General features: G+C 47.2%; 1 protein-coding gene across 2 annotated transcripts in view; it reads left to right on the top strand.

The window, feature by feature from the left end:
• Positions 1–23,205, top strand: part of CHGB (chromogranin B) — a 44,290-nt gene extending 21,085 nt beyond the window's left edge. Inside the window, exons 2-6 of one of the 2 annotated variants that reach the window (XM_062571463.1) lie at positions 10,478–10,598; positions 16,224–16,267; positions 17,610–17,703; positions 19,885–21,626; positions 22,860–23,205. In XM_062571463.1, the coding sequence (XP_062427447.1) occupies positions 16,265–16,267; positions 17,610–17,703; positions 19,885–21,626; positions 22,860–22,943 (1,923 nt within the window). In that variant the 5' untranslated portion in view covers positions 10,478–10,598; positions 16,224–16,264 and the 3' untranslated portion in view covers positions 22,944–23,205. Of the gene's footprint in view, positions 1–10,477; positions 10,599–11,968; positions 12,048–16,223; positions 16,268–17,609; positions 17,704–19,884; positions 21,627–22,859 lie in introns of those variants that run through there. The other variant, XM_062571461.1, reaches the window with a different exon arrangement.
• The last annotated feature ends 3,337 nt before the right edge of the window (positions 23,206–26,542 follow it).

Genomic DNA, 26,542 nt, shown 5'->3' with positions numbered 1-26,542 from the left:
TTTACAGCCTAAATAGAAAGAAATCTTTTAGGACTGTTATGTTGAAACTGGTCTTCTGGATCCTGAAATCCATTCTTTCACAGCCTACTTCATGCCCCTCTTGCAATGAAGAGGAGCCTTTAGGAAGGCAGAAGCAACCATTAAGGAGGGATAAGCTTCAAAAGTGCAGGGCAGCCTGCCCGATGGGGGCTCCTCGGTTGTGCCAATCCCTGCTGTCATGGAGCTGGATGGCTGGGGACAGCCCCAAGGCATTTTCCACCACTGTCACAGACCCCCTTCTGGCTGAGGCCAAGCTCTGCCTGGCAGCCCCACCAGTGCCCCTCCTCTGCCAGCCTCTGCTCTCTCTCTCTGCCTTTCCTGATAGTGCTAATGAGATCCCTGGAGGAGATTTTGCCTCAGAGTGAAACAGATCATCTCTTTGAGCCCTGAGAACTTGATGTCAGCAAGCAAAGGAGCCACAAGCCCACACACAACCACTTAAGGTCCCTTAGAGCCTACCAGCTCAGTGGCTCCTTGCTGCTTCCTTCCTTGCCAGAAGATGATTGTCTTCATGTATGCTCTTACCCACTGAGGTGTCCCCTGAAGGGTGGCCTTCTGTAGTGATGCCACTCGCTAAGCAAGGAGGCCTCTGCGCCCTTCGTTCTCTGGTGCGGACATGGTCAAGGAAGCATGGAGAGCAAGAGGGAAGTGATGTGTGGGAGAGGACAGCATTTGGGCAAAGAGGGAGAGAAAGAGATGAGATCTCACAGGTTGATGTCTGAATGCCTTGCTACTGCAGGAACTCCAGTACAGCCATGCCGCTCACTGCAGTCTGGGCATCTGACTGTCAGTGGTGTTTGGAGATAGCTGCTGTTCTGCTAACCTAGCTGCTGTGACCTCTCATCTGTCCCATTTCTGCACTGGCTGGATCCTAGTACAGGTACCTGAGCTTTGTGCCCATCATGTTCCCAGCTGCAGCTTTGTTGGGGGGATGTTATTTCTGCCTTCTGCCTAGGTAGCCTGGCACATCTGCCCTGCTCTGCAGGGCTTCCTCACAAAGGCGGTAGAAATTCGGCTGTTGACTTTAACAAGAGCAGGAGGAGGCCCCTCTGGCTCAGCTGGCTGCAAATTATGGCGGAGATGTTCGGGCTTGGTGCAGTCTCTGTGTATAGGTTTATTGGGTATGCTGGGGCTGTCTGGGTTAAGACTGCTGTCCTTGAGTAGTCATGAAGCTGATGCATCAGACTCCTCTGCAATTCTGGTTGATCTGTTGCTTTGCCTGCATGATGCAGGCAAAGATTACAAGGAAAAGCAATGTTAGCTGCTTCAACAAGAGATACACCTGGAAAAAACAAACATGCTTTTGAGCATGCTATCAGTAAATGCAGTAAAAGTAACAGCCTCTCCCCGCCAGCTTGTATTGCTTAACCACCAGAGATCCGTCACGGCTACAAGGGCACTTCTGCTGACGGGTGTAGCAAGCTATTGCCAAGGAGGTACAGGAAGGAAAGTGTTCACCACGAATCAGTTTAACCAGTATTGATGTCAGAGCCTTACATGCTGCCCAAATCGTTTTGTAAACTTTTATGGTGGTTTTAACACACCTGGAAGCTGAAGACAACCATCAGAGGAGCAAGGTGGCCCTCATCACCTCTTGGGTGTCAGCTTACTGGGCTGCAGGCTCAGCTCTTCCATCGCGTGCACTGGGCAAACTGCTAAGCACGGAAACAAGCTCAGCCACAGATCTTGCTAGAAAAGAGGAGCACTTGGGACCTCTGACTTTGCTGATGTTTGAGATAGCTGGAGACAAAGCCTCCACTTAAGCTAGCAATAGATAAAAAAAATAAACCCATTTGTTCCTTTAACATCCCAGCTTTCTGATGAGATGTTTCTGACCCAGCAAGAAAAGGAATAACAGACCCAATTATTCTTCAAGTCTTTAGGAGATGAGATGCAAAGACAGGAGAGAGAGAAGGCGGACGATGAGAGAGCCTGAAGATAGATACTGGCAGGGGAGAGCATGGAACTTCAGTTTTGAAGAGCAAGGTAGGCAGAACAGCCGGGATGCAGCTGAAATTGGGATTATGACTCACAGCTACAAATCTTGGCTGGCATTTGGCAAAGGGCTCGGTGAGCTCTGTGCTGCTGCAATGCACGGGCTTGGACGAGCGCGTGCCTCCCATGGTCAGGAGCACCGGCAGGTTCTCTGGGCACTGCTTGCTTCCAGGTCTGATACATAGCTCATGCCAATAAGCCTGCCAAAAATAGGTGTGTCATGCTGAGACAGAAGGGCAGGCCAAAGCAGAGCCCCTTGGAGGAGACCTCTCTGGAGCAGGTGATACCTCTGATGCAGGTCTTGTCTAGAGGGGGAAGGGTGGGTTGTTTATTTTGTTTTGCTTCTGGCTTGAAATTGGTTTCTCCTCTGGAGTATGGGGCTTTCAGCACCTTGCAAAAGGTTATATTTAATCTTGATTCAATGGGTGATAATGCAGCATCTGGGATGCGGTTTGGAAGAACTGGCAAACCTGGGTCTTTTTGCATGGTTGGAAATGCTTGCTTATGGGTCTTTTGAGCTGCAGAGCACTTCTAGGGTCACTGACTTCACAGACAGAGCCTCCACCCTGGTTGAAAAACAAAGGAGAGAGGGGAAAACGGTGGCCTTGGCGAATAAAACTAGAAATGGTATCGGGGCTCCTTCTTAGAAAAGGCCTGTGAAAGTTCATGAAGTTTGAAGTCCCCTCCCAGGGTTGTGATGCAGGAGGATGGTGCATTCAGATGGGTGTAGTAGAGTCGTGTACAGAAAGGCTTTCGCTGTGGGTTTTTCTCCCCTTTTGAAATCGAAGACATGAATCAACTCGTGTTCTTAATCCGAACGCCCGATGCTTTTGAAGTGATCTAACTCTCCCTCAGCCCTATCCCTACATATAGGAAAGGATGCGACCTCCCGTGCAAACGTCCCTGTCCATAGGGTATCTGGTCTCGATGTTGATCCCCCCGCTTTAGTGCCACTGTGGCCCTGATACACTGCTGAGTTTCCTCTGCCTGGGTGTCTGTTAATACAATGTGCAATATCTGCCCTCTCCTGTCATGTTGCTGTTCCCTGGATTTCAATTAGAGGTGCCTGTTGCTTTTGGGGTGGCTTTTTTCCTTCCATGATTGCTAGAGGCCACAGAAACACAGTTACAGGCTCATTAACTTCGATCTAACTTCTACTTAGCTGTCCTCGGGACTGAATTATCAGCTTGGAAATCTGGCCAAAAGTGTGGGGTTTTGGGTTTTTTGTTTGTTTGTTTTGTTTTGTTTTGTTTTTTTGGGGGGGGTTAAACCTTCCCCTGGATGTTGAAGTGCTGAGAATGCAGCTTCAAACACATTGATGTTACTAGATTTTGCATGAGGCCCTCAACTAAATATCCTGTCTTGTGTAGTTCTCCCAGGCCAGTGCAGTAGCCCCCAGGAAACGGTCTGCGTTTCCTTCCGAGGAATCATAGAATCAGTAAGGTTGGAAGGGACCTCTGGAGATCATCTAGTCCAACCTCCCTTGCTCAGCAGGGTCACCTAGAGCATGTCAGACAGGGTTGCATCCAGGTGGGCCTTGAAGATCTCCAGAGAAGGAGACTCCTCAGCCTCTCTGGGCAACGTGTGCCAGGGCTCCGTCACTCTCACAGTGAAGAAATTCCCCCTCACGTTCAGGCAGAACTTCCTGTGCTTCAATTTCTGCCCATTGCCTCTTGTCCTGTCACACGGGACAACTGAAAAGCGTTTGTCCCCGTCCCCCTGACACCCTCCCTTCAGGTACTTGTACACATTGATCAGATCCCCCCTCAGTCTTCTCTTCCCCAGGCTGAAGAGGCCCAGCTCTCGCAGCCGTTCCCATAGGGCAGGTGCTCCAGCCCTCTGATCATCTTTGTAGCCCTGCACTGGACTCTCTCCAGTAGCTCCATGTCTCTCTTGTCCTGAGGAGCCCACAACTGGACGCAGGACTCGAGATGAGGCCTCCCCAGGGCTGGGTAGAGGGGCAGGATCACCTCCCTCCACCTGCTGGCAACACTCTTCCTAATGCACCCCGGGAGACCATTGGCCTTCTTGGCCACAAGGGCACATTGCTGGCTCATGGTCAACTTGTTATCCACCAGCACTCCCAGGTCCTTCTCTGCAGAGCTGCTCTCCAGCAGGTCAGCCCCCAGCTTGTCCTGGTGCCTAGGGTTATTTTTCCCTAGGTGCAGGACTCTGCACTTGCCCTTGTTGAACCTCTTAAGGTTCCTCTCCGCCCAGCTCTCCAGTCTGTCCAGGTCTCCCTGAATGGCAGCGCAGCCCTCTGGTGTATCAGCCACTCCTCCCAAAAGGAGGAAGGAAGGAAGGAAGGAAGGAAGGATTTCCCTGCCACAAGGCTGGAGCCAAAACATGCTGCGGGCCCAGGGGAGAGTTCACGCTGGAGATGTTTGCTTTGGTTTGGGCATTTACCGCCTGGCCTGGCCTATCCTCTCTCATGAGCTGATGGCTGACTCATGCCTGCAGCAAGCTCAACACCTCCAGAGCCGTCCGGGGGCTTGTCTTCGGGCACCTCCGAGGGCCGCAGCTGCCAGCCGGAGAGCACCCGCCTCCCTGTTCCTGCGGCGAACCTTACAGCAGCGTCTGATCCAAAACTTTCTGTCATCCTTGATGAATCCTCCTGCTCTGAAGCTGTTGCCCACTTCCTGCCACCCGGAGCTCCTCCAGGACAGTCGGTATTGATGGCCTCGGTGGTGCCGACTCCGTCTGAATTTTTATTTTCCCTCCTACGCAGCTTCTAGTGGGAGGTGCTGATTCATGCCTGAGGCCGGCCTGATCCGGGAGCCGAAAAGGGGTTGGAAAGATCCTCAATTAGCAGCAGTGCTCCTGTCCTGCGACCGGAGCTGGGGCGCTTTATACCGGCGGAGGATCTTTCCCCAGGGATTTTTGCTGTGCGCAGGTATTTTGGGACATACGGTCTCTAAAATGAGCGTGCAAAAGGCAATATATGTTCTATATAAATGCATGTTTCATTATCGAGCGTAGGAGATTTGAGGGGGGCACGTGTTTTCCCACAACATAAAAGTTCATTTTAAAAATACCCTGCTCTGTAGGCTTTCCCTAATGACTATTTTTTCCCATGTTTTTAATAATCAACAACATATGCCAGCATCTCTGCCTAAAAGTAAGAACTGGCGTGTAACAGAACGTGAGATAATGAGATGTGATTAAGACAGTAGCTGGGGCTAACCAAAGCCAGAAAACTCACGGCTGAAAGGTCAAACCTTTATTTAAATTGCCTTTGCCATTGCCTGTTCACTTGCAGGCTCTGGGAATTAAGGAGGAAAGTCTGGTAATGAAAAAACATCGGGCAGGGAAAATCTCGCCCGGGCCTGAGTCGGACAAGCTGTATTAGCACTGGAAAGTAGGTTCTCTTAATGGGGGAGCGTCAGTCGGCCTCGGGGTGGGTAACGTGATCCGTGAGGATGGCACCTGGAGGCAGGCGGGATGCAGAGCACGGGGCCTGGAAGGGCACCTGGGCCCCTTCCTGGCCGCGCTGGTGGTGCTCGGGGCGGCGAGCTCTCAGCGGCGCCAAGCCTGCCGCGAGGAGGAAGGCAGGCTTCGCCCGGGAAAGCCGCGGAGGCCGACGCGCGCCGTGCGCAGAGCTGCTGCCTGCTTGGCTTCTTCGTCCTTCCGGCTGCTCGTTCCTGGTGCCTTTGCGAACCGCGAGGGCTGCTTTTTTGGGGAATCGCCCTCCGGTGTGGGGTGCTGCAGTGGCCGGGAGGCGTGTTGGCGAGACGCGGGCTCGGCGTTGCGACGCGGTTCCTCTGCCTTGCCATCGGCCTGGGTTACCTGAACCCCCGGAGCTGTAACGGGTGAAGGTGAGACTGGGAAAAACCCCACGAGCAGAAGAGCGGTGGTGCCCCGGGAGCGTGGAGCGCTGCGTGACAAAAGCAGCGTCTCCTACGTTGCTAGCGTGGGGTTTTGCAGAGGAATCGTAACCGTCGTTTGCCTCCGGGGAAACTGTCCCTTCATCTCAAATATAGGTAGTTATCTTCTAACTCGTGAGGGAATTCCTGAAAACTCACGCATTTATGGCAAAGCCTAAAACGACAGGCCGGGGATGTGCTCTCTGGCCCTGGCCCTCAGCTGGTATCATTTGAAGGCAGTCTCTAAAGTCAGTGGAACTAGACAAACTCACACTGATGCAGTATCTGCTAGGTATCTGCAGTTCCCAAGGCTGCCTTTAAACCTAAGCCTCTTAAGCCTTTTTCATAAGCATGCAGCATTTCACACAGAGCCTAAAAGACTTAAAATCGTGGTGTGCAAAAAAGGGATTTTCTAGCAGGAAGGGATCTTAGCAAAGTCTCCTCTTGCATCTGGGGGCTTTGCTCTCTCCTTTTTCACAGGGTCTTTTTGCAGCTGGGTTTCTGCTTTTAGTGCCAGTGTAAAAGGCAATTGAAAATGTATTTAGCAGTTCCCATTGCTGAAGTATGTGACTATTGGTGTCACAAAATAGACCTCAGCACTGTGCTTCACGCCTGAAATCGGGTGCAAGTGTGTAGTGAGTATTTTTTTCTGTGCAGACATAGTCAGCAATAAAAAATTTCCTTTAAAATCATTACGGTATGTTGCAAAAGGCTATATATTTTTATCTTACAAAATTGAAATTTGCCTCTGTGAAATTTCCATAGCACTATCAACCCTAGAACAATATTATTCTTACCAAACAGAATGCTTGCTGGGAGTTGAAATGCTATAAATACTTTAAGCAATAAATTACTAAGCAAGCCAGCCGGGCACCCCAGTCGTAAACATGAACTGGAACATACAGCAGTTGACAAAATGCAGGCAGGAATTTCATTGCCCAAATGAAATTATTCGCAGCGCAAAGGCAGTTGTAAAAGTTGTTTTTCTTTAATGATAAGTAACACTCAGAATAAGAGGGCTTAAGTCAGCGTTTGGGTCGCAGAAAGCGATTTCCATCCTGTTTGCAGGCTTTTCTTGCTGCTTGAGCCCCAGCCGCTTTCCCAAAGGGAAAAGCGCGGTTCCCTGCAGCCGTCACCCACCGGCGGTCCGTGTCCAGGTGCGCAGTGCCCACGGGCCCCGACCAGGCCGAGGGGCCCCACGCGCTCCTGGCACCGCCCGGAGCGCCCCAAGCCCCCCTGCGACACGCGGCGTTCGGTGGGTGCCGCTGCTCGTCGTCCGGGGCCTGGCTCAGGCGGGAGGGTGCTGGGGTGCTGATAAATCCCCCCCACCCCGAGGCAGGGGAGGAGGTTGCTCTTGTGTCAGCCAGGCGCCTTCGTGACGGCCGCTGCTGGGGGAGGCTTTAGTCATAGTCAAATTCATAAAGCTGCAAGTAAACATTCAAGGGTTTTTTGAGCCTTAGTGGGTTCAAAAGCTGTATTTTAGCTTGATGGTCCGTCAGTGTGGAGCGGTACGTTTTAACTGCAGGTCCAGTACACCGTTTTCTGACACAAATCAAAAATTTATGCTCAGGAGAGAAGCGACAGCACAGGTAAGAGACTTGTGATGAAGAATGCTCTGCTCTGCAGTGGTATTACACAAACTAGGACCGAGTCTTGCAGGAGAGCAGGAAACGTGCGTTTTGTTTTGGGCCACGGTCATCTTCCCCATGAATGCCAAACCAGCGTAACTGCAAGAGATGAGCTGCATTTAGTGCCCGAAGCAAGTGAGCCTGGCCAAGTTGCTGTTAGGGAAGGGCATAAGAAGTGTCAGCGTTTTTTAGCGTTGAATATGCTGAGAATGCAATATGGAAAAAGTGTCTTCAGGTCTGTAGACACCAAAGGCTTGGTCTGCTTCCTCCTTCGTTTACCTGTGTTTTGCAAGTGGGGGTTATTTTTTTTAATTATTTTTCTGTTGATACCTTTGCAGCTTTTGTGGGCTGTGAGTGCATCTGCAGGCCCTGAGGAATTCTATCAGCTGACAAAAGGCTTAGAAACAGATGCTGCTTTGGTCTTCTGGAATATATTTTAATATTCCTTACGATCTACGACATGTCTTAGAGGCACGTTTTAAACCTCTTTTCAGTTTAGCCATATAAAACTTGGCTGTTTCTGTGGTATAGATACAGCACAGAAGAGCTGGAGTAATGAGAGAGAAGAGGTTTACAAGTGGACAAAATCCTCTTTTGTGAAAAAAGAAGGTGAAAGATAATTCAGAAGAGAATCAACTTGAAATTTTCACGCTCTCTTGGTTCTGAAGAAGTATTTCATAGGATTTTTTTTACATTTTCTTTGGGGGGAAAAAAAAAAGCTTTGAGACTAGAGACTACTAGGTGGTTTTTAGCAGTTGTTTCGGTACTGCCTAAGAGCACTTAGCGTGAACCAGATCCCCTCGTGTAAGGTGCTGTTAAAATACAGAGGGCAAAACTGTTGCCCACACTAAGGAAATCACATGGAGACTTTGGCTGGAGGTGGGCAAAGACTCCCAGAGCATATGTGCACCCTTGGAGAGTGCTTCTGCCAGGTCGGGGCCCCTCTCTGGACACGGCACAGACAAGCTCAACTGAGCACCAGCCTGGTCTCTCTCCAGTGGGTGCAGCCAGTGAATTTTTATCTCCTCTGAAGTCACTGCTCTGTTGCCGTACGAATGGGGAGCCGAGCTAGGCACCAGATCCTGCTTGATAATATACACGCACATATGTACACTGCTGTCTCACAACAGCAAAGCCAAAGTATCTGTACAACCCCATGATCTGTTACGTTGCAACAGGCATTCAATATGCATAGATCGCTGAAAGACTTTCACTGCCGTTAATGAAGCTGAATAGAGGCTATCCCTTGAGGTGCTGGCTTTTCAGATTTGACTGGTATTTTTCTCCAGATCTATCCCCTTAGCACCTTCTGAAAGAAAGAGATGAGTTTGTTCATGAAATGGGCTGCAGGATTTTCATTCCGTGAAAATTAATTGGCATCCCAGAATGAAGATAATCCTACCAGCACGTCTAATTAGAGGAGAACAAACCCCATATTCCCAGACCATTCCCTTCTCAATTTAGAAGGAACTCAGAAACAGGCATGAAAACTCACTCCTCATCCTTTGAAATTCTAGCTTCCAGCATGAGCCAAATGTGTACTTTTTTTAAGTGTTGGTATCTGAGAGAATCCAGCAGGATAAATGCTGTTTGTTCGTAATGTGATTGATTGTCACAACGTTATGAGGCATGTATATCACTGCAATGCAAGTTCTGGCACGTCTGAAGAAGTGAGGTTGAGATGTGCCATTCACAACCTATCAATTGAAATACGCTACTGCCTGCTGTAATCCTGACTACTTAATGCACTCAGCTCTCTATTCTGATTTGACGGGAAAATCATGCCGGCTGATACCTGACAGTAAAACTGACTCTGTGAAGTGGCATTGTTTTGAAAATATACGTTGGCCTAAATTGCCGCACGCAAGATGCTTAGCTTCTCACTCAGCCTGGTTTTCCAGGACTGATGCAGCAATCCTTTGGATTGTGCTTTGAAAACCTCCCCCAGTACTGAAGGTGCAATGACCATAGTCTTCCTCTAGCTCTGTCCCTGCTTCTGTCACAGGCCTCTTGTGTGACCCTCTGCAAGGCTTGCAAATCTTCGTAGCCTCAACTCGGATCCAGTCTGAAGGTATTAATGTTTGCTCCCAAGAGTTCCCAATGTAACTGATAGCAAAATGTACCTCAGCAGTGCTTTAATATCGTCTATCATTTGCAGATATAGGACTTCTTAAAGGGGCTGAAAAGATCAGCCCTCCCACAACAGAGGTGAGGGAGCGTTGCAGAGAAATCGTACAAAACGAATATAAACAAACCCACTTGGGAAACTGAAGTGAAGCCCTCGGTGATGGTTACCGTAGTGTGAGGCATAAGCAGCCACGTAAGCCTGCGGTGCAGGACTGTTTCACCTCACCTGTCTCTTGCTGCAAGGAGATTTCTGTAGTGATTGTTGTACCAGCTCTCAATGGGGCTTATGCAGTCCAGGTGCTTAGTACAAATATCTCGCAGATACTAAAATAGCCCAGCTATCTTTATTCAGCATCTTCTATCACTTGCCCATTTTGACTGTCATATCAAAGTTTAGGTATAGCCACACAAATGCTGGAATAAAGCAGCTATACAAGGATAACCATACATACAGTGCTATTTATATGCCTGGGGGAGTGCAGAACACTTAAATGGCAAATGCTGCACCTTTAGGTGCAAATGTTGCACCTAAAATTCCTTCTAGTGAGCAGCAGAGTAGGCTGAGGCCAAGCTGAATCCTCACACAGACAGGGACATGGTGGCCTTGGAGCCAGTTCTTTGCTGTCTTTTGAATTGGGCTCTCAATTGCATCCAGTCCAAGGATGGTGATTTCCAGAGCAGCATCTCCCTGCTGAGACAGGTCTTGTCATCTGGCTGCTATAGGAACCACCTGAGGGAAGTGGAGCAGGAGAAAACACAGAAAATACTGCAGTGTTAATTTGCTTTTAAAGGTGGCCCAAGTAACCGCGTTCTGTTATTTTGCAGAAATCGCAGCCTGGGTGCAAGGTGACTGCGGTATCTGGCTTTGCCTCCTGGAGTAAAGGCTGTCTTCTGAAACAAGCTTAAAACGGAGCTTCACTTCCTGCACGTGCAGATGCTGCCGCATGTAAGTGTTACCAGAGTGCGGTGTCCTTGTGCCCTGTTTCATATGTTTAAAGGATATATGGTTATAGCAGCCCGGCACTGTTAATGCACAACGTAATAGTCAATGGACAGAGCAACACTGGAGAGCACGCCGTTGTGATACACAGCTCCATCGCTGTCCTCCGAGAGGGCCGCCCGCCTAGCACTGTTTAAAAAGAGAGATTGGAAAAAAAATGCACGTAAATTGCAGCTGCCCCCCCAAGAATTAATGGAAGGGGAAACCTTATAGTTGTCTCTGCTGGGCTGTGCATGAAGTCGGGAGGAGTGTTCAGGCTCGCTGTGAGCGCACTCGTCACAGCTTGTCACTTAGGCTTTCCAGTCCCAGTCAGGATAGTGGGGGCTGTTCAAGAAAATTATGCAAAACTTCATCTTTGTTTTGTTTGTTCTGGCTCCCAAGTGTGTAACCGCAGTAAATAAGAGGTTTGCCTGGGGAGACAGATCCTAAGCAGCGGCTTCCTCAGTAACGCTCTCAAGGAGCACTGCATGTCATTCCCTCGTCCCATGTCATCCATCACTGAACTCCCTGATGGTTCAGTGATGAGATGCAGAAAGGTGATGAATCTGGATCACTCTAACGGGGATCGCTTCCCAGAAATGCTCAGCTCCTGGGTTCGCAGTGCAGCGCGCACAGGCAGCAACGAGTTGGATGAAAGGGGCAGACTCCTTGCAGGGGGGAAAAGGGCTGCCACAGTATGCGAGAAGGCTTTCAGTTAGAAAGGAGTAAGGATGTGCAGGGGTCGATTTCCTCAGAAAACTCTTCCACAGGGAATAGACTACTCCACCTCCTCCCTGCTCTGCGGCGCGTAGGTAAACGTGTAGCATCCCCTGAACAGGGGAAATAAGGATGCCAAAGCCTCTAGGCTGGAAAAAGGGGCAGGGTGGCTCTGCCTCGTCTTTTTCCGAGATGGTGGGGCTGGGGTGGGGGGGTAAAGAGCTCTTAGGAGCTGGGGGGGGGCACGAGGGAGGGAGGTGGCAGTTGTGCAGGGAGGGAGAAGGCGCCGGTACTTTTCGCAGCCTAGGAGGAAACGTGCGCCGCGCAGGAGCAGGCGGCTCCTCCCCGGGCCGCGCAGGTAGCGGGGAGGGCAGGGGGCTGCCCGGCATGGAGGGGGCGCGGGGGAGGCCGGCGGAGGGAAGGGGCCGAGGCGGGTCCCGCGGCCGCGCCGCTGTGCGGAGCGGGGCAGCGGCCGCCCTCCCGCCGCGGGCGGCGGCGGCGCCTCCGCCTCCCCCGCGGGCCCCGGGGGCTCGCAGTGACGCAGGCTCCCGGCGGGGCCCCCCGCCCGTCTACCTCCGCCCCCGCTCCGCGCTTTAAATAGCGGCGAGCGGCGGCGAGCCGCGCCGCGCCGCGCCGAGCCGAGCAGGAGCATGGCGCCGCTGGCGCTGCTCGGCCTCCTGGGGGCCGCCGCCCTGGCAGGTGAGCGGGGGGGCGCGGGGCGCGCGCGCGCGCGGCCGTTGCCTGAGGCGCGCGGCGGGTGCGGCCGTTGCGGCCGTTGCGGCCGTTGCGCGCGCGCCCTGCCCTGCCCTGCCGTGAGGGGGAGCGCGAGGGCGCGGGCGGCTCTTCCCCTTTCCCCTCAGCCCCCGCGGTGACGCCATCGGTGGGGGGGTGACGTCACGCTCGCCCGCTCTACGTCACGGTGGCTCGTGGGTGGGCGCGGGGGTCCCCTCAGGCCCGTTGTAGGGGCGCGGCGGGCGGCCGGGCGCGATGCTCCGGGATTTTCAGGAGGGCCTGAGCGCTCGCCCGGCGGAGGGCGAGGAGAAGCAGGTGGCGCGGAGAGCCCGCCGCGCTGCGCGCCCGCGGCGGCCGCCGCGCCGCCCCGCGCTCCCCCGCGCTGCCCGCCGCGCAGCGTGCCGGCGGGACCGACGGCGCTGTGCCCGACGCGAGGCGCGAACCTTTTACTCACGCTGTTCAAAGGCTAAGCAGCTATTTTTATTTTTTTCCCCCAACACAACAACCGTGTTTCTTTCTGCAAAGACTTTTCAGTCTTACGTTTATTCAGAAACTCTATCGAGGTTTTACCAGCTAATTATAGTTACTGGGAGCTGATTTTAAAGTAGTGAGTCTACAGCTTTAACCGTTTGTTTTTCATGCGTAGCATTAAACATTAAAACCAAACTGTGAAATTAAAATTAAGCATGGTGAGATGAGACAATCGTTTAGCTTTATAGATCTTATATGTGGTGCATAATTTCTGCAAATAATCAGTGTAACTCTGGGTTGGGTGGTTCAGCTTTAGGTATATTAGCAGTGGAAACCTGTTTGGACTTGTACAGAAACCCAATAAAGCTGCAAAAAGTAATTGCCCTGAAGTATCCTTGTTATAATAAATAATTAAATGATGGCGGGTGGAAGATGGGGAAAGATCCCACCCATCAGATTTGCTCCACAGACCTAGTGAGATTTCTTGTCAAATGTTTGTATATGTTTAGTGCCCTCAAACTATTCAGATTGCTCTCTGTGGCCATTTTGGCTGTTTTGCTTTCACCTGTCAACCAGAATCCTCTAAGCTACCCTGCTAAGGAGTTTGCGTGAGGGTTAGGAGTCAGTGATAACGTTAACTTCAAGAGCTTTCTAGTGTTCCCTCTTCAAATGAACATGCTGAAGTTTCCGTGATCTGTGCTACGAAAGGGCTTTGCTGGAAATTTTGATCAGGGATGGCAGCAGTATTCTGAGTCATCAGCATTAATGAGAAAAGCTACCTAGGGATTAAAATAGCAGGGACACACCGGGAGATGCGCTCGGTCTTGGAGAGGTAAGCGAAAGCCATGCGGGTTTGCCCTGCGTTGTTGTCACAGGTGTGGAGAGTCTGTGTTTCTTACTCTCTTCAGCAATTCTCGTTAGGTCTCAGCTTTTTCGCAAAACCAGGTAACGCGATTGTAATGGCCCGGGCGGGTTGAGCTCGGGAGGTGGACGCGTTCCCACGGCTTTCTGTGGCTTAGTTTCTCCTTCACAGGCCGGGGAAGGGTTTCCTTCTCGGGACACGCGCTGCCTCGGTTTCTACCGCAAAACCCCGGAGCCGCCGCGGCTGCCGCGTCCCTGCTCGGCAGTGACCCGTGAGCGGGGTGGGCCCTTTGCAGCCCGGCGGTGTCGGCCGCGCTGGGGCACCTTGAGCGTGCGCGGAGGGGGAGGCAGGGTGCCCTTCGCCCGCTCTGCTCTCCTCGGCCGGCGGCGGGCCGGGGAGGGGAGCGCTCTCGCCAGCCGCCCTGGCTTCGTGCTGCCAGCGCTGGTGTGAAGTGGGGCGTGCGGACTCCCCGAGGGCTTCCTGTCGCAGCTGGAGCACAGCAGGTGCCTCGGTGTATTATTTCAGGCTTCGGGGTGGATTTGATATTAATCTCGTTCCTCCAGGCAGAGTGATAGGACATATGTCCAGTATTGACGGGTTTCTTAAGCTATTGTTGTGATAGCCTAATGCTTCCTCTTTGTCTGTGCCATTGGCTTTCATTGCCAGGCAAGCACTTGTTTAACGGTCATTAATCTCCCTGTAAATCTCCTCGGAGAGACTGGAGTTTCGGAATGACGGAGCAAAGCTAGTCAGGCAGCCTGACTTTGTGTTCACGTACCACTGACACAACTCTCGGGAGTCAGACCTGAAGCTGGCATCTCTAATAGCGCAAAGACGTTTTGAGGCTTGTCGGTCTCATGTTTTACCACATCAAACAGATGCAACTCGAAGGAGGTGTGCTCTGGCAGGATCGTTATGGAGGACAAAATCGGATGTTCGCTTTTGTGCCTCTCCAGATTGCTCATGGGCTAGATAACAGGACTCACCAAGGTGGGTAGAGGCAATGGAGTGAGTCATCGCCTCTGCTTGTGCATGAGTGGAGGCTCTAAGCAGCTCTTGCCACAGGAGATACGGCAGGAGCAGTACCTCCAGCCTCTGTGGGGTTTGGAGAATGTCTTTTTAGTGGACAACACACGGAAGGGACTTTGCCGATCTCCCACTCTTGCAGTTAAGCACTTCCTTATTCTTCATGCTCAGGTGGGAGATGCAGGCAGGTTAGACTGCAACAGCAGGAGAACTGTGGTGGTGATTTGCAAACGAGATTAGTAAATAAAGCATGCTAAAGCCTCTCTCCATCGGCACCGGAGCACTAAAAACGAAGGAGAGGTTTGGCTGTATATTGTGCCATCTCCCCCGTACAGCACCTGGTGTTCAGGGGAAATGATCTAGTAGGGCTATAATGCTATTTTTAGGGGAATCCCTTCTGTGCTAGCCGAGTGCAGGATCCTTCTGTGGTAGCAGTTGTGCGCTCAGAGGAGAGGCAGGCACTGGAGGAGTGTATTCTTTACTGCATCTCTGTTTTGGGCTGGAGGAGGAGGCAAAAATAGAGGACAGTAGAAATATGAAGTGTTATTACTGTATCGTGTCCAGTTATCACACACAGAGTCAATGCCAAAGGGGGTGTCTCCTTCCTCTGCAGACTCAGCAGAGTGCGGGGCCACAAGCTCCTCTCTGCTTTTGGGAAACCTCCGGAGGGCAGCCTCTAGTTTTCCTGTGGTGGTGTAAGAGAGGGTAAACTGTCCCAGTCATCTCCAGGATCTCCTGTGTGTCCATCCGTTATAGAAGATCTTTCACTGTTGAAAAGCCCACCAAAGCAGTATTGTAGAGAAGGTGATATCTGAATTGAAGATGGTGGTGACTTGTGTTAGAACTTCAGCATCCCGCCCCGAGCTGTTTGTTCGGGCGCTGTACACCGGGCGGTAAGTCTGTGAAGCAGGGGTGCACCCACCCTCGCCTCTGAACGCTCGTGTGTGACTGGCAGAGTGGCTGAACTTCGCTTCTGCAGATCTCCAGGAGTATGTGGCTTATTAAGGCACAGCAGCCAAGCTCCTTACCCAGTAGAAGGTCTACAGCAGAATAAAGCAACGTGAAGTTTCGCTTGCAGCTTCTTTCCAAAAGAAACTACCTTGGACTCAGTGCAGTAGAGCTAGCGCAGGGAGGTGTTAAATACCCTCAGCCTATTCAGGACAGAGGACTGGTTGGGCCATTTCCTTCCCATGGGATTTTTTCCACTGGGAAATGATTTATTTTATTTATTTTAACTGGACCTCTTGGCAGAGACATTGAAGGGAAGCGTTCCTGTACCTTCCTGGCTCTGTCTCCTTTCAAGGAGGCTCCTGCTGTCCAGGTGAGACAGGATTGGGATAGTAGCTGCTTTCCAGCTTGAAGATTGCTCTCCTGTTGAAGAAGTGACCTGAACTCCTTGCAAAAGCCAAAGTAACTTTTGAAGTGAAATTAGGCCTTGTTTGTTTCCTCTTCTTTTACCACCAAAGATGTGTAACTATGTGAAGAACCAACTTGCTGTAAAGCTCTGTTCTTGGAATTTGGGTACTGCTTTCTGTTTTCATGGTGCGTATTTTTTTATGCTAGAAATGTCAGCATGCCTCTTCTCATGTTAGGCTACAGCTTTATGCTGCTTGTCCTTCTTGAAAAAAGAAAAGAGGTAATGCGAATGTGTCTTGTTGGACTGCCCTGCCAGCCCAAAATTCAAGTGAACAGTCTCATCAGGCCATTTTGACTGAGATCTCCTGCCAGTGATGTTTATGGTTGTTGCCAGGATTAATGTCTGTAATAATTTATTTTTCTTGTAGGTGTCAGTGCAATTCCAGCAGAAAAAGACCATATTGAAGAAATGGTGAGTAGCTTTATGTCAAAGCAAATTTCAGCAAATAAGTCACATGTTCTCTGCTGTTCTGGCTCCAGGTTTGTTTTTAAACTCACAGGATAATGTTATTTTTTTCCCCTAAGGGTAAACTTAAAGAGATCATCGCTGATTTGGACTCTGAGTCCCTTTAGCAAGCAGAAGATACCTGTGTGTGTCTCTGCATTTGAAAGTGGAAGCTAGCTTCTTGAGTCAGTCTGGTACTCTTCAAATTGTATCTTTACAGCTGCCTGCAAAATGATCTGAAATACTGCTCAATAGGGCAAGTAGAAGGATTGTAAAAAGTGAGATGGCAAATTTGAAGAACGGTGAAATATTGAGAAATACCTATGGCTAGTAAGTATGTAGGGAACTCTAAGGCAACCCTCAGATCTCTTTATTTGGAAAGAGGTTCTTAACCTATTTGTGGAAATAAATGCTGTTGGATGCTCTCACAGTCTGACATCAGGCCCTCTCCCCTGGTTCACAGAATGATAATTCAAATTAGTAAACACCTTCAAATAACTGAAAACTGTTAAAGGACAGGCTGCCATACAACTGTTTCCTCATCTAATCCCAGTCTCCCAGACTTGTCAGCCTACGGAGTGTGTGTATCGCTTGGGATCTGGTCACTCACAACCAGAAACCTCAACACCTGAAAATCGCTTTGCATTAGTTTGCACAGAAAAGCTATTTTAGTAGGAAGGTCAGAGTTAGAGGTGGCTGTGATGCCTTCCTAAACCAATTGATTTCTTCTTCTGGAAGAGTCTAGTTAAATGTCAGGTACTGAGAGAGGCAGGGCTTGCGGCACAGACAAAGGTGCTTGGAAATCCTCAAATTAAAATCCTGAAATACTTTGTGAAGCATAAGTCTTTCAAAGGCTAAAAAGGTGTTTTTTGCTTTATTGACAATCCAAGTAATACTTCTGGTGAGGCCTTGTTGGGGCAGGTCCTAAAGGATGATGCTCGTATGTCGACTGTGTTGATTATTTTTTGAAAGGTCTCATACTACATGTTTGACTTGTCATTGTACTGAATAGGATGTTTAATATTTAAAAAACCTACAATAGGAGCCTGTTGCCTGTGCAAACAAAAGAGGAGGGAAAAAAAGAGGTAACGATTATCCTCCTCTTGCTGATAAGTGAGGAGCAGAGTGACTGACTTGCCTAAAGATACAGGAGGTCCTGGCAGAGCTAGGAATTACTCGAAGCTTGTAAATATTAGTCTCAAATCTAACCCTAAACTGATCTTCCTCACTAATTTCTTGTATCATTGGCCAGAAGCAGGATTTCCATTTTCACCGTGACAATCTCTTTCTTCATTTTTGTTTCTTCTAGGTAACACAGTGTATAGTAGAAGTTCTCTCCAATGCTCTGTCAAAACCAAATGCACCACCAATTAATCCTGAGTGCAAAGAAATCCTTAAGAAGAGTAAGTACAACGTTATCCAAACTTGTGAAAGGAATTTGGTTGATAACTACTGTTAATTTTATAAACCAATGTTCTCATTTTGCAGGACAGAAGCATCCATCATTTTAATTTCATACATAAGAATGCTATCTTGGAAGTTAAGTACATCATGTTATCCATGATGTGCCATTGCTTTAGCTTGCAAGACAAGATGTTGTCTTGTCTTTTACAAGCTCATCATCTCAATTTAAGAGTCAAAGAACTTCAGACTTGTTCAGGTTGTTGCCAAGTGCAAATAACATGAATAGTAATTTTTTTTCCCCTCTCTCTAATCCTACAACTCTGATTTTGCAGTGGGCCATTGATTCATTTTTATTTCTAAGATCAGCCTGGGGTTATGTGGGCAAGTTAGGAATGTTCCTGCAAAATATGCATTTCAGCATTAGACCCTCTTGTAGGTAACTTGGAGAAAACTTGCAAATGGATCCTGCCTTGTCTGAACTGTTATTTCAGCCTGTGTGAATCTGGTGCCTCGTAATTTCAGTCTAATGATTCTTACCACCTTTTGTTTCCCGTCTTGTCCAAAGAGCAAACAGCCTTATCTGGGAACTTCAGGGATTTCTGGCTAACTCTTGCATGGTGCTCTGCACTTAAGCCATCTTCAAAGTCTGAGGAAAGTAGGTAATCTCTTCAACTAGCCTAGGAGATCAACAAACGTGTCTGGAATGGGATGCTGAGCCCATGTCAGAGCATAGGAACTGGCTTCAAATAACTTCCTCTTAAATCAACAAGGCTCCTGCGTCCGGTGGCAACTAACTGGTGCCTGGCACAGGAGAGGGAGCCTCTCAATTAGGTTGTAACCAGCCCGGAAGCTATAAAGTTTGTGGCACTGTTTCAAGAGCCCTGGAGATGTGCAGTGAAAATTTCCTTGGGAGCCCTCGTGGCCAATGAGCTTTCCTGCAGCGAGGTATTTAGTTGCCTCGATGTATAAACCTGTTTGCGTGCTTGATTGCTGGCTGTAGTGAACAGTGGCCGAGTTTGACACTGCAGAACTCCAAAGTCTACATACTTCCCTGTCCAGCGTATTATTTATTTGATTACAGAACAACAAACAAGCTCTTGAACTTACCTGCCAGAAGAAGCAATAATGAAACCCATAATCTGTCTTCTGCTTGTTTGTAGATGAAATTTTGCATGGTCCTAATACAGTAATTGGAAGAGGGTCACATTTAAGGCTTTAGGAAGACGTGCGTAACATACCTGGGATATTTCTTCGGGATGTTTCACACCAGGTGAACAAATGATGATTTGTATCTAGCTCAGGCCAAGTTTTGAGGAGATAATAACTATCACTAGGCATTAAGCCTTATCACACTGTTAGTTTCAGATACACCTGTCTGTTGTCCCTCTTTTGAGAAACGAAGATGCTGGGAACAGGGTAAGGACCTTTTTTTGCCCTTGGACAGATCTCCTCTAAGAATACCAGATAACTGGAAGATTTTCAGAAATAATGAGCTAACTTCAAATACCTGAGAAGCTATTTTTTGAACTTTTAGGATTTGTGACTGACTTCTGATGTCACGAGGACCAGAGTGAAGCAGAAATATCTTCATAGAAATATTCTGTTACTGTTGTGGTCAGAGTCAGACTGCAAAATTCAGTGTTTTGGAAATAGTGGAAGGTATATGATTTTGATTAAACAGAGCTGCTGCAAAATGACGATTTTCTTTCATTTTGGTGCAATTTAGAATGTCTAATATTTGATAAAGGCATGTTTTCACCATACCTCAGGTATTTTTGAACAATTTGGAATAAATGGTTCGCTTTTTTGTGAATAAATATATGTGATAGTTAACGCCCAACTTTAAAAAAAACTGAACAAAGCTCCATTTACTTTTTCTTTTTTTTAATGGAAATGAGTTTGGTACTAAAAATAGTAACTGTTAAAATACATACAGAAGCCGAATAGGAAAATAATTCTGGAAATTTCAATGGAACTTTTAAAATACCAAATTAAGTGAAAATTAATTAATGCTTTTCCAAACGTTCAAAACAGAAGACAATGACAAGCTTTAAAAGCAGGATTAAAACATTAGTTCTTTCCGTATCTTTTTGCTACTTTGGAAACCCAGTTATCCATTTAAACTGAAATGCTTCAGCGTAGAGTTAGAGTACTTCATTAAGCTACTTTTGTTATTGTAGGTGGCAAAAATAACAGAGATAAAAACGAAGACAAACAACTCGAAGTGAGAAATTTGAAAGACCCAGCAGAGAATGAAAAACATCATATTGGGAGTGCAGAGAAAGAACAAGGCCAGACTGAAATGGAATCTAAAATACATATGGAAGGAAGTGATGAAAAGAAACTTGGTCCTGAGGAAGACAAAAGCAAGGAAGAGGAGGATGTACGCAACATATCTGTTCACGAGGCTCATGAAGACAGACTCCGTACCGAAGAAAAGAAAAACCACCAGGAGATCAGAAAAGAGGATGAGAATAGTTACTACAGGGAAGATGACAGCAAAGAGAGCAGGCATCATGATGAAGAGGCAGAACATGCTGTTCTCAGCAAGAAGTCCATGAGCACAGAGGAATTCCCCGACCAGATAAATCAACGTCCCGTAGGCCGGATGCATTCAGAGGAGAGAACCGAAAGTCCTGACAAGAGAATTCATGAGGGTGAGGAGGGGGAAGAAGAAAGAAGTGGAAAATACTATCATGAGTCTAACGAACGTGATTCCTCCCATCAGCAGGATCGTGAAGAAGCAGAGGAGGCAAAGCAAGCCTACAAACCAAAACATTACTACAGGAAGCACAGAACGGGTGACTCTGAAGAGACGAAAGGCCGTAGTGGTGAGAAACTAGCTGAGGAATCAAATGCAGAGGAGGGCCGTCTCTGGGACAGAAGGAACCGCCATCAGAACCACCACCATGAAGAGTCTGAGTGGCATCGTGAGGAGAAGGGAGGTTATCATGGGAGACATGCGTCTGAAGAGGTGGAGGAAAAGAGGTATACAGATCAGGGAAGTGAGGAGCGCAGGGAGAGATGGCAGCAGAGTGAAGAGAGCAGTGAAGAGGAAAGTAAGAGGCATCGCCAAAGTGAAGAAAGTAATGAAAAATGGCGTGAGGAGAGGAGACACCACGATGGATCACATGAGGCAAGGAGACACCATTCTGAGGGCAGGGCATATCATGGAGAAGGTGAGGAAGAGCTCGACAGGTATCACAGTGGAGGCAGCAAGGAGGAGAAGCAGCACCACAGTGAAAGAAGACACCACTTGCAGGACAACGAAGATGAAGAGACACAGCAACTGCACGTTAGAGAGAGCAAAGAGCAGGTCAGAAGACACTATAGCATGGAGGACAGGGACAGTGTAGAGCAGCAGCACTACCCTGGCAACAGTGAGGAGGAGAAGGAAGCAGAAAAGCATCACAGCAGCGATCAAATAGAAAGTGAAGAGAATATGAAGGAAGGAAGATATGCGGAGAGGGAAGAGTACAAAAGCCATCTCCCTGCAGAGACCGAGAAGAGAACCACAGCATCGTACAGCTCTTTCTACCCATTGCTGTGGTGGAAAAGCCGTCACTTTGAGAAGAAGGACAACGTGGGAGAGCAGTTTCTGGAGAGCAAAGAGGACGTCAGGCCCACCCTGAGCGAGAAGAATCTTTTCCCTGAATATAATGACTATGACTGGTGGGAGAAGAAGCAAATTCTGAATGCTCTGAACCATGGACGCACTGAGAAGAGGAAGCTCGGCAAAATCAACAGATTCGATACGAAAAGGCAATACAACAGGATGGATCAACTTGCACAACTTCTGAATTACAGGAAGAAGTCAGCTGAATTTCCAGAGTTGTATGATTCCGGAGAAGACATGAAAAAACGTCACATGATCAGGAATGACAAGGGAAATCTGAGCCAGAGGCCTCTGACAGAAGAGGAGGTATGTGTAGGTGCTTCTCTGAATAGCTAAAGGAAGCTAATATGTCGCACACATGATGTTAGATGCTTATTTTTAAAATCCATTTCCAAGAATGCTGATAAACTGCAATTAAAAAAAAAATAAAGTCACATTAAGAGACAGATTTCAGCAATTTGATGAAATTTTCTGAATGAACTCAGTGGAGCTGTTCCAGGGCCCAGTTTGTAAAAATAAAGACAATGCGCATTTACGTTAGTGCCCGTCCGCAGCACGTCAGGAAGATTTTCTTCCTCTTTGGGCCTTACCTCTCCCTCTAGGGTCTTACAGACCCTGTTGATTGACTTGGCGTCCTGACTCTAACTGCAGAGTAGAACTTGGTTTACCCTTGCATGCCCATCTCCTGCAGGTGCCAGGTGTATGGAGCCTTTTTATGTTGGACTTCATTACGCGTTTGTGTCTAGGAAGATGAAGAGTCTCCACCCATGAGCTAGTTGCCTGCCACATACGCTGCTGTGTCTGTCACACAAACCTGATGTGGACTGTGAGCAGGGGAGAGGCTAATGGGAATTTATATACAGGCTGAAGCGTGGTAGCAAGTCATGATGAGCAGGAGAAGCTGTTCTCCCCAGCATTGGTAACATGGGAGAACTTCTTTTATGGCACACGGTGCTTGTTATTTGTCCTAAGACCAGAATCATTATGACCATAAGTTGCAGTCTTTAAGGGACCTTAATCTAGACAGAAGTGACTTCACGCTGCTAGGATGAACAGCTTTGAAATAGCAGGAGTCGCTAGGTACTGCCATTCTGAAACCTAAAGAGATCAAGCTGTAGTTAGGTCCTGCTGTCAGAGTGAGTATGTTCAGTGTTTCCCCCCATGCTAGTTCAGTTAAAAACAAAATTGAACAAACCTCCAAAGAACATGCTGCAAAACTGTTAGCACCCCAAAATGACAAACCTAAAGCGTAAGATGCAGTTACGTGGGATTTGGTCACTGCCGTATCATACAGATACCACTGTGCTGAGTGGACTCTGCTCAGAATTTTTACCTGTATAGAACGGACTCACGCACCAGAACTATTCCCTCTGCAGCTTTGAGTAAAACAAAACAAAACAAAAAACCCCTGAAAGGCTGCGTGGGGGGACTAGTAAGTACAGGGAGATGTCTGTCTGAGGAAGTGCATCCGCATTTCCCATTTACATGGAATAAAACATTTGCTAACATGCTTTGTGTAAAATGCTTTTCTTTTTACAGGAAAAAGAACTGGAAAACCTAGCCGCTATGGATCTGGAACTACAGAAAATAGCTGAGAAGTTTAATGACAACAGGAGAGGCTGAAGATGACTTCAAAGCTAGGTGTATCGGTACTCACAACACTTGTATTATGTGGTAAATTCACTGCCACTAGATTGTTGTTTGCCCTAAAACCAGGAAATACTATTTACTGTCCACTATAGCGTAGTGATTTATAGAGCTGAAAATGTCTTTAATTTGCTATTATGCTATTGAAATCTGAATAGCATGAATTTTAATATTAAACTTTCATGCAAGGCCAATTTTTAATATGCTTGTGAAAATAAATGTGTTTTGTGTTCTTCAAAAATATTTGTCTGAGTTTGAAATAATAAAAACATTTATCTTGGATCAAACTTTCTCCTTCCTTATTCAAGTGAATGATTGGAGTTATTTTGAAGTAATCTGTATGAGATGAACAGATTCTGTACAAAATGTTATTTTTACAAGGTTAAGAGGAAGCTGTCTATGCTTTTCATTTGCCAGTAGCAAAACCGTGAGAGGTAAGTAACAACCCTGATAATTTGCTCTAGTAACTCAGAAATGCCCTGTGAATTATTTAGTTCTGGAAATTAGTCATTAAAGAAGCAAAAAGGTTGTATCACCAAATGGATTTGAAAAATACGTAGTACTTCAGAATTAATACATTATGTAGCTGATTGGTTATGGCACTCATTCAAATTAAGTAGTGTCGTTAATTTAATCACCTAGTGAAGAGGTGCTTTGCTAACATATTCTTTTAGCTCACTTCAGGCGAGCAGGTCGTGACGACAGGGTTACAGAGCCTGCGTGCTGCATTAGAGCAAGTTTTAAACAAGCCCTTTCTCAGCAAACAACGAGCTGAGCTGGAATGGGCTCTGTCGCAGGAAGAGTGGCAAGTGGTCTGTGGAAGCAGCCGTTTGGTAACCTTATGGCACCACACAGCAATAAAAGAATTATCCCATAATTAGTTGCAATTGCTGCAAATATCCAGGGTTCAATTTAATTTAACTTACCTCATTTTTTTCTGCTGGGACAATGTCTTCAGTTCCTTGTACTAACACTCAAAAGAGAGAGGTACTATACATGGAATTCAACTGACTCACATTATCATTAAATATGCAGCATCTATTGTCCCAGCTCAACCCCTTTAATCGACCTGATCATTAAAACACAGATATCCTTTGTGATTAACTGCAGAGCAATTCCACATGAAAATACTCAGTGAGATGCTGATCTCAAACAGTCAGAGCATCTCTATGCCCAGAGAGTATGATAACATTCAAAGAGTCCATCTTGTTTTAGGTATACAAAGACCAAAATCCTGGCTCTCCAAAGTTGATCTGTCACTAACATAACAGTTAGCTGAATGTCAATAACATTTTGCTTAAAAGCATGTCTTTAAAGAATGTATTAAAACTAAGTATCAGCTGCCTCATCCTTTGGGGTCTGAACCATCTCAGCCCTCTGCCTGCCTCTTCGACTTACAGCACATGGTGAGTTGCAATTTTAGCCCCAGAAGCTCTGAAGCAACTGTGCCATTATCGCTTAGCAAGACCAGCATTTTCTTTGCAGTCAGTGCTGGCACAGTTGACGTCTGGAGGTAATGTTTTGGGGTAAATTATAAAAATAGAACCACTTTCTGCTAGGATGCCGTTCAGTGGGATGCCAAGAGCTTTGGGGTAGGTTTTATCTGTTGGCCTTCTCTGTTCTGCTTTCATTATTCTGCGGGGATGACACTGTTTGTTAGTGCTGGGCTACGACCAGCTGTTTCAACAGCATGTTGTGGCAGGTCTGTTTTTAGCAGCCCTCCAGTAACACCTACATTAGCCTGCATTTTTTTTCAATGTATATCAGATGCTTTTGTCTTTGAAGTTGGCCAGTGCAATTTAAACAAAGTATTAGAGTAAAAGATGCATAACCGTGCTCCAAAAGATGAAGCAGTAGTAGTATTTTTGGCTTCCAACTTGTGCACCCCTGGCTAGCTGTAAATTTGACGTGCAGCTTTAGTGAAACGCTGGAGTGGAAGGCTGGATAACTTACTTGTTCCAGAAGCTCGTATTTTTCAGTAAATTTGCATGGAGAAAACAGTTGTGTATGTTTTGTTGTGGGACCAAAGATAGGAATAAAAAAACCCTCCGTAATTGTTTCTTAAGTCCAGAGGAGGCCCTAACCCTGCTAAGCACCCTCAGTGTCCTGTAGAACCTGATGCTGGCAAATTTCAGTTGGCTGATGGGGCTGGATCCCACCAGCTGCTGGGGGAAGGCTCTGCATGATGCACACCTCCGCCCGCCCCGATCTCCCCTAATTTGTTACATTTCTACAAGTATCTTCTAAAATTTCAGACACCCCTATCTTGCATTTTATCGTTTCCCTCTCCATTATAGTCTTTAGGCCTTCTTCACGTGTTTTCATGTAACACAGCTTCTATTTTAATTAAGATGCACTCTTTCACCATTATTTACAAAATACGTTGTTTCAACACACAAAGATGCATTACTAGCTTGAAATATTTTATATGAGTGGCTTGATACTTGGTTTCCTAATATTTTTCATTATTAGAAGCATTATGCCACATTTTAAGAATAGGGGATAAGATTCAATACTGAAGGCTATTAGTGTCACTGTAAGTGAAATTAAGCCAGTTTAGCTTTGGTTTAAAATGATTTTCAATAACGTTCCAATATTCTTTGTTTTCTGAGGCTGCTTTTCTTATAAAAGCAAAACATCCAAGGGAATTTTTCTTAGGTTAGTAAGCATACATGACGGGAAGTGGGATTCCAAACACACATTAGTTGCTTAACCTAACACTGTGCACATTTTTACTCCGTTAGAGTGCTGTAAATATAACATCCAATATCTAGCAGCTCAGTGAAGTGGCACAGAAGTACCTATGTCTGCTTTACAGGTAAGTAATACTGAAAAAGAAGTTATCTTCTTCCTCAGTTTAGTCTCCTGGCTTATACTGATTTCTTAATTTTCTTGCTGTTCACTGCCTTCCAGCCTCCTATCCTTCACTCTAATCTAGGTTGTCAGAATTTCATCACATAATGGGTTTTGGCTACTCTGAAAGTCCCAGTTTCAGTATGCATGTGCAGACAAAGAAGCTGGGAAATACTGTTTTTCTTTCCCCCCCTCTCTCTCCCTAAACTCCATTAGAAATCTGATGTGTGGCTTTTACTATTCCTCAAGCGTGACGTGTGACAAAACATATTTGTTTGTTGATTCTGGCAAAACGTATTTTGCATGTCACTTTATGCACATCGTTGGCAAATACAGAAGAGATGGTAAAAACCATAACCTCTCCACAGGCATTTTTCACATAATAATAGAAGAAAAGTTTTTCATGAAAACAGAAAACTGATTAGAAGGTTACAAAAAATAGAAAGAGGATTAAAGGCAGGAAAAAACCCTCAAATATCTCCTATAACTGTCCACCAAAGTCTATATAGCCGCTTCTTTAAACAAAATGTAACCCATTTATTCTGAGCTAGCAGTATCCCACAAGAGCACTATTCTTACCAACATACAGCATTTTACAGTTTTAAAAAATCTAATTATTTGATCCCAATGCTCCAGATTCCAATGGAGAAAAATAGAAGCTATGTCCTACTGCCTCTCTGAGCTCTCACATGGGCCCTCAGTGAAGGGTTCTCTTGGACAGG

The sequence above is a fragment of the Rhea pennata genome, chromosome 3, assembly GCF_028389875.1.
Source record: "Rhea pennata isolate bPtePen1 chromosome 3, bPtePen1.pri, whole genome shotgun sequence".
Classification (NCBI taxonomy): Eukaryota; Metazoa; Chordata; class Aves; order Rheiformes; family Rheidae; genus Rhea; species Rhea pennata.
Note: the sequence above shows the minus strand (reverse complement) of the source record. Positions and strands in the feature narration are given on the sequence as shown.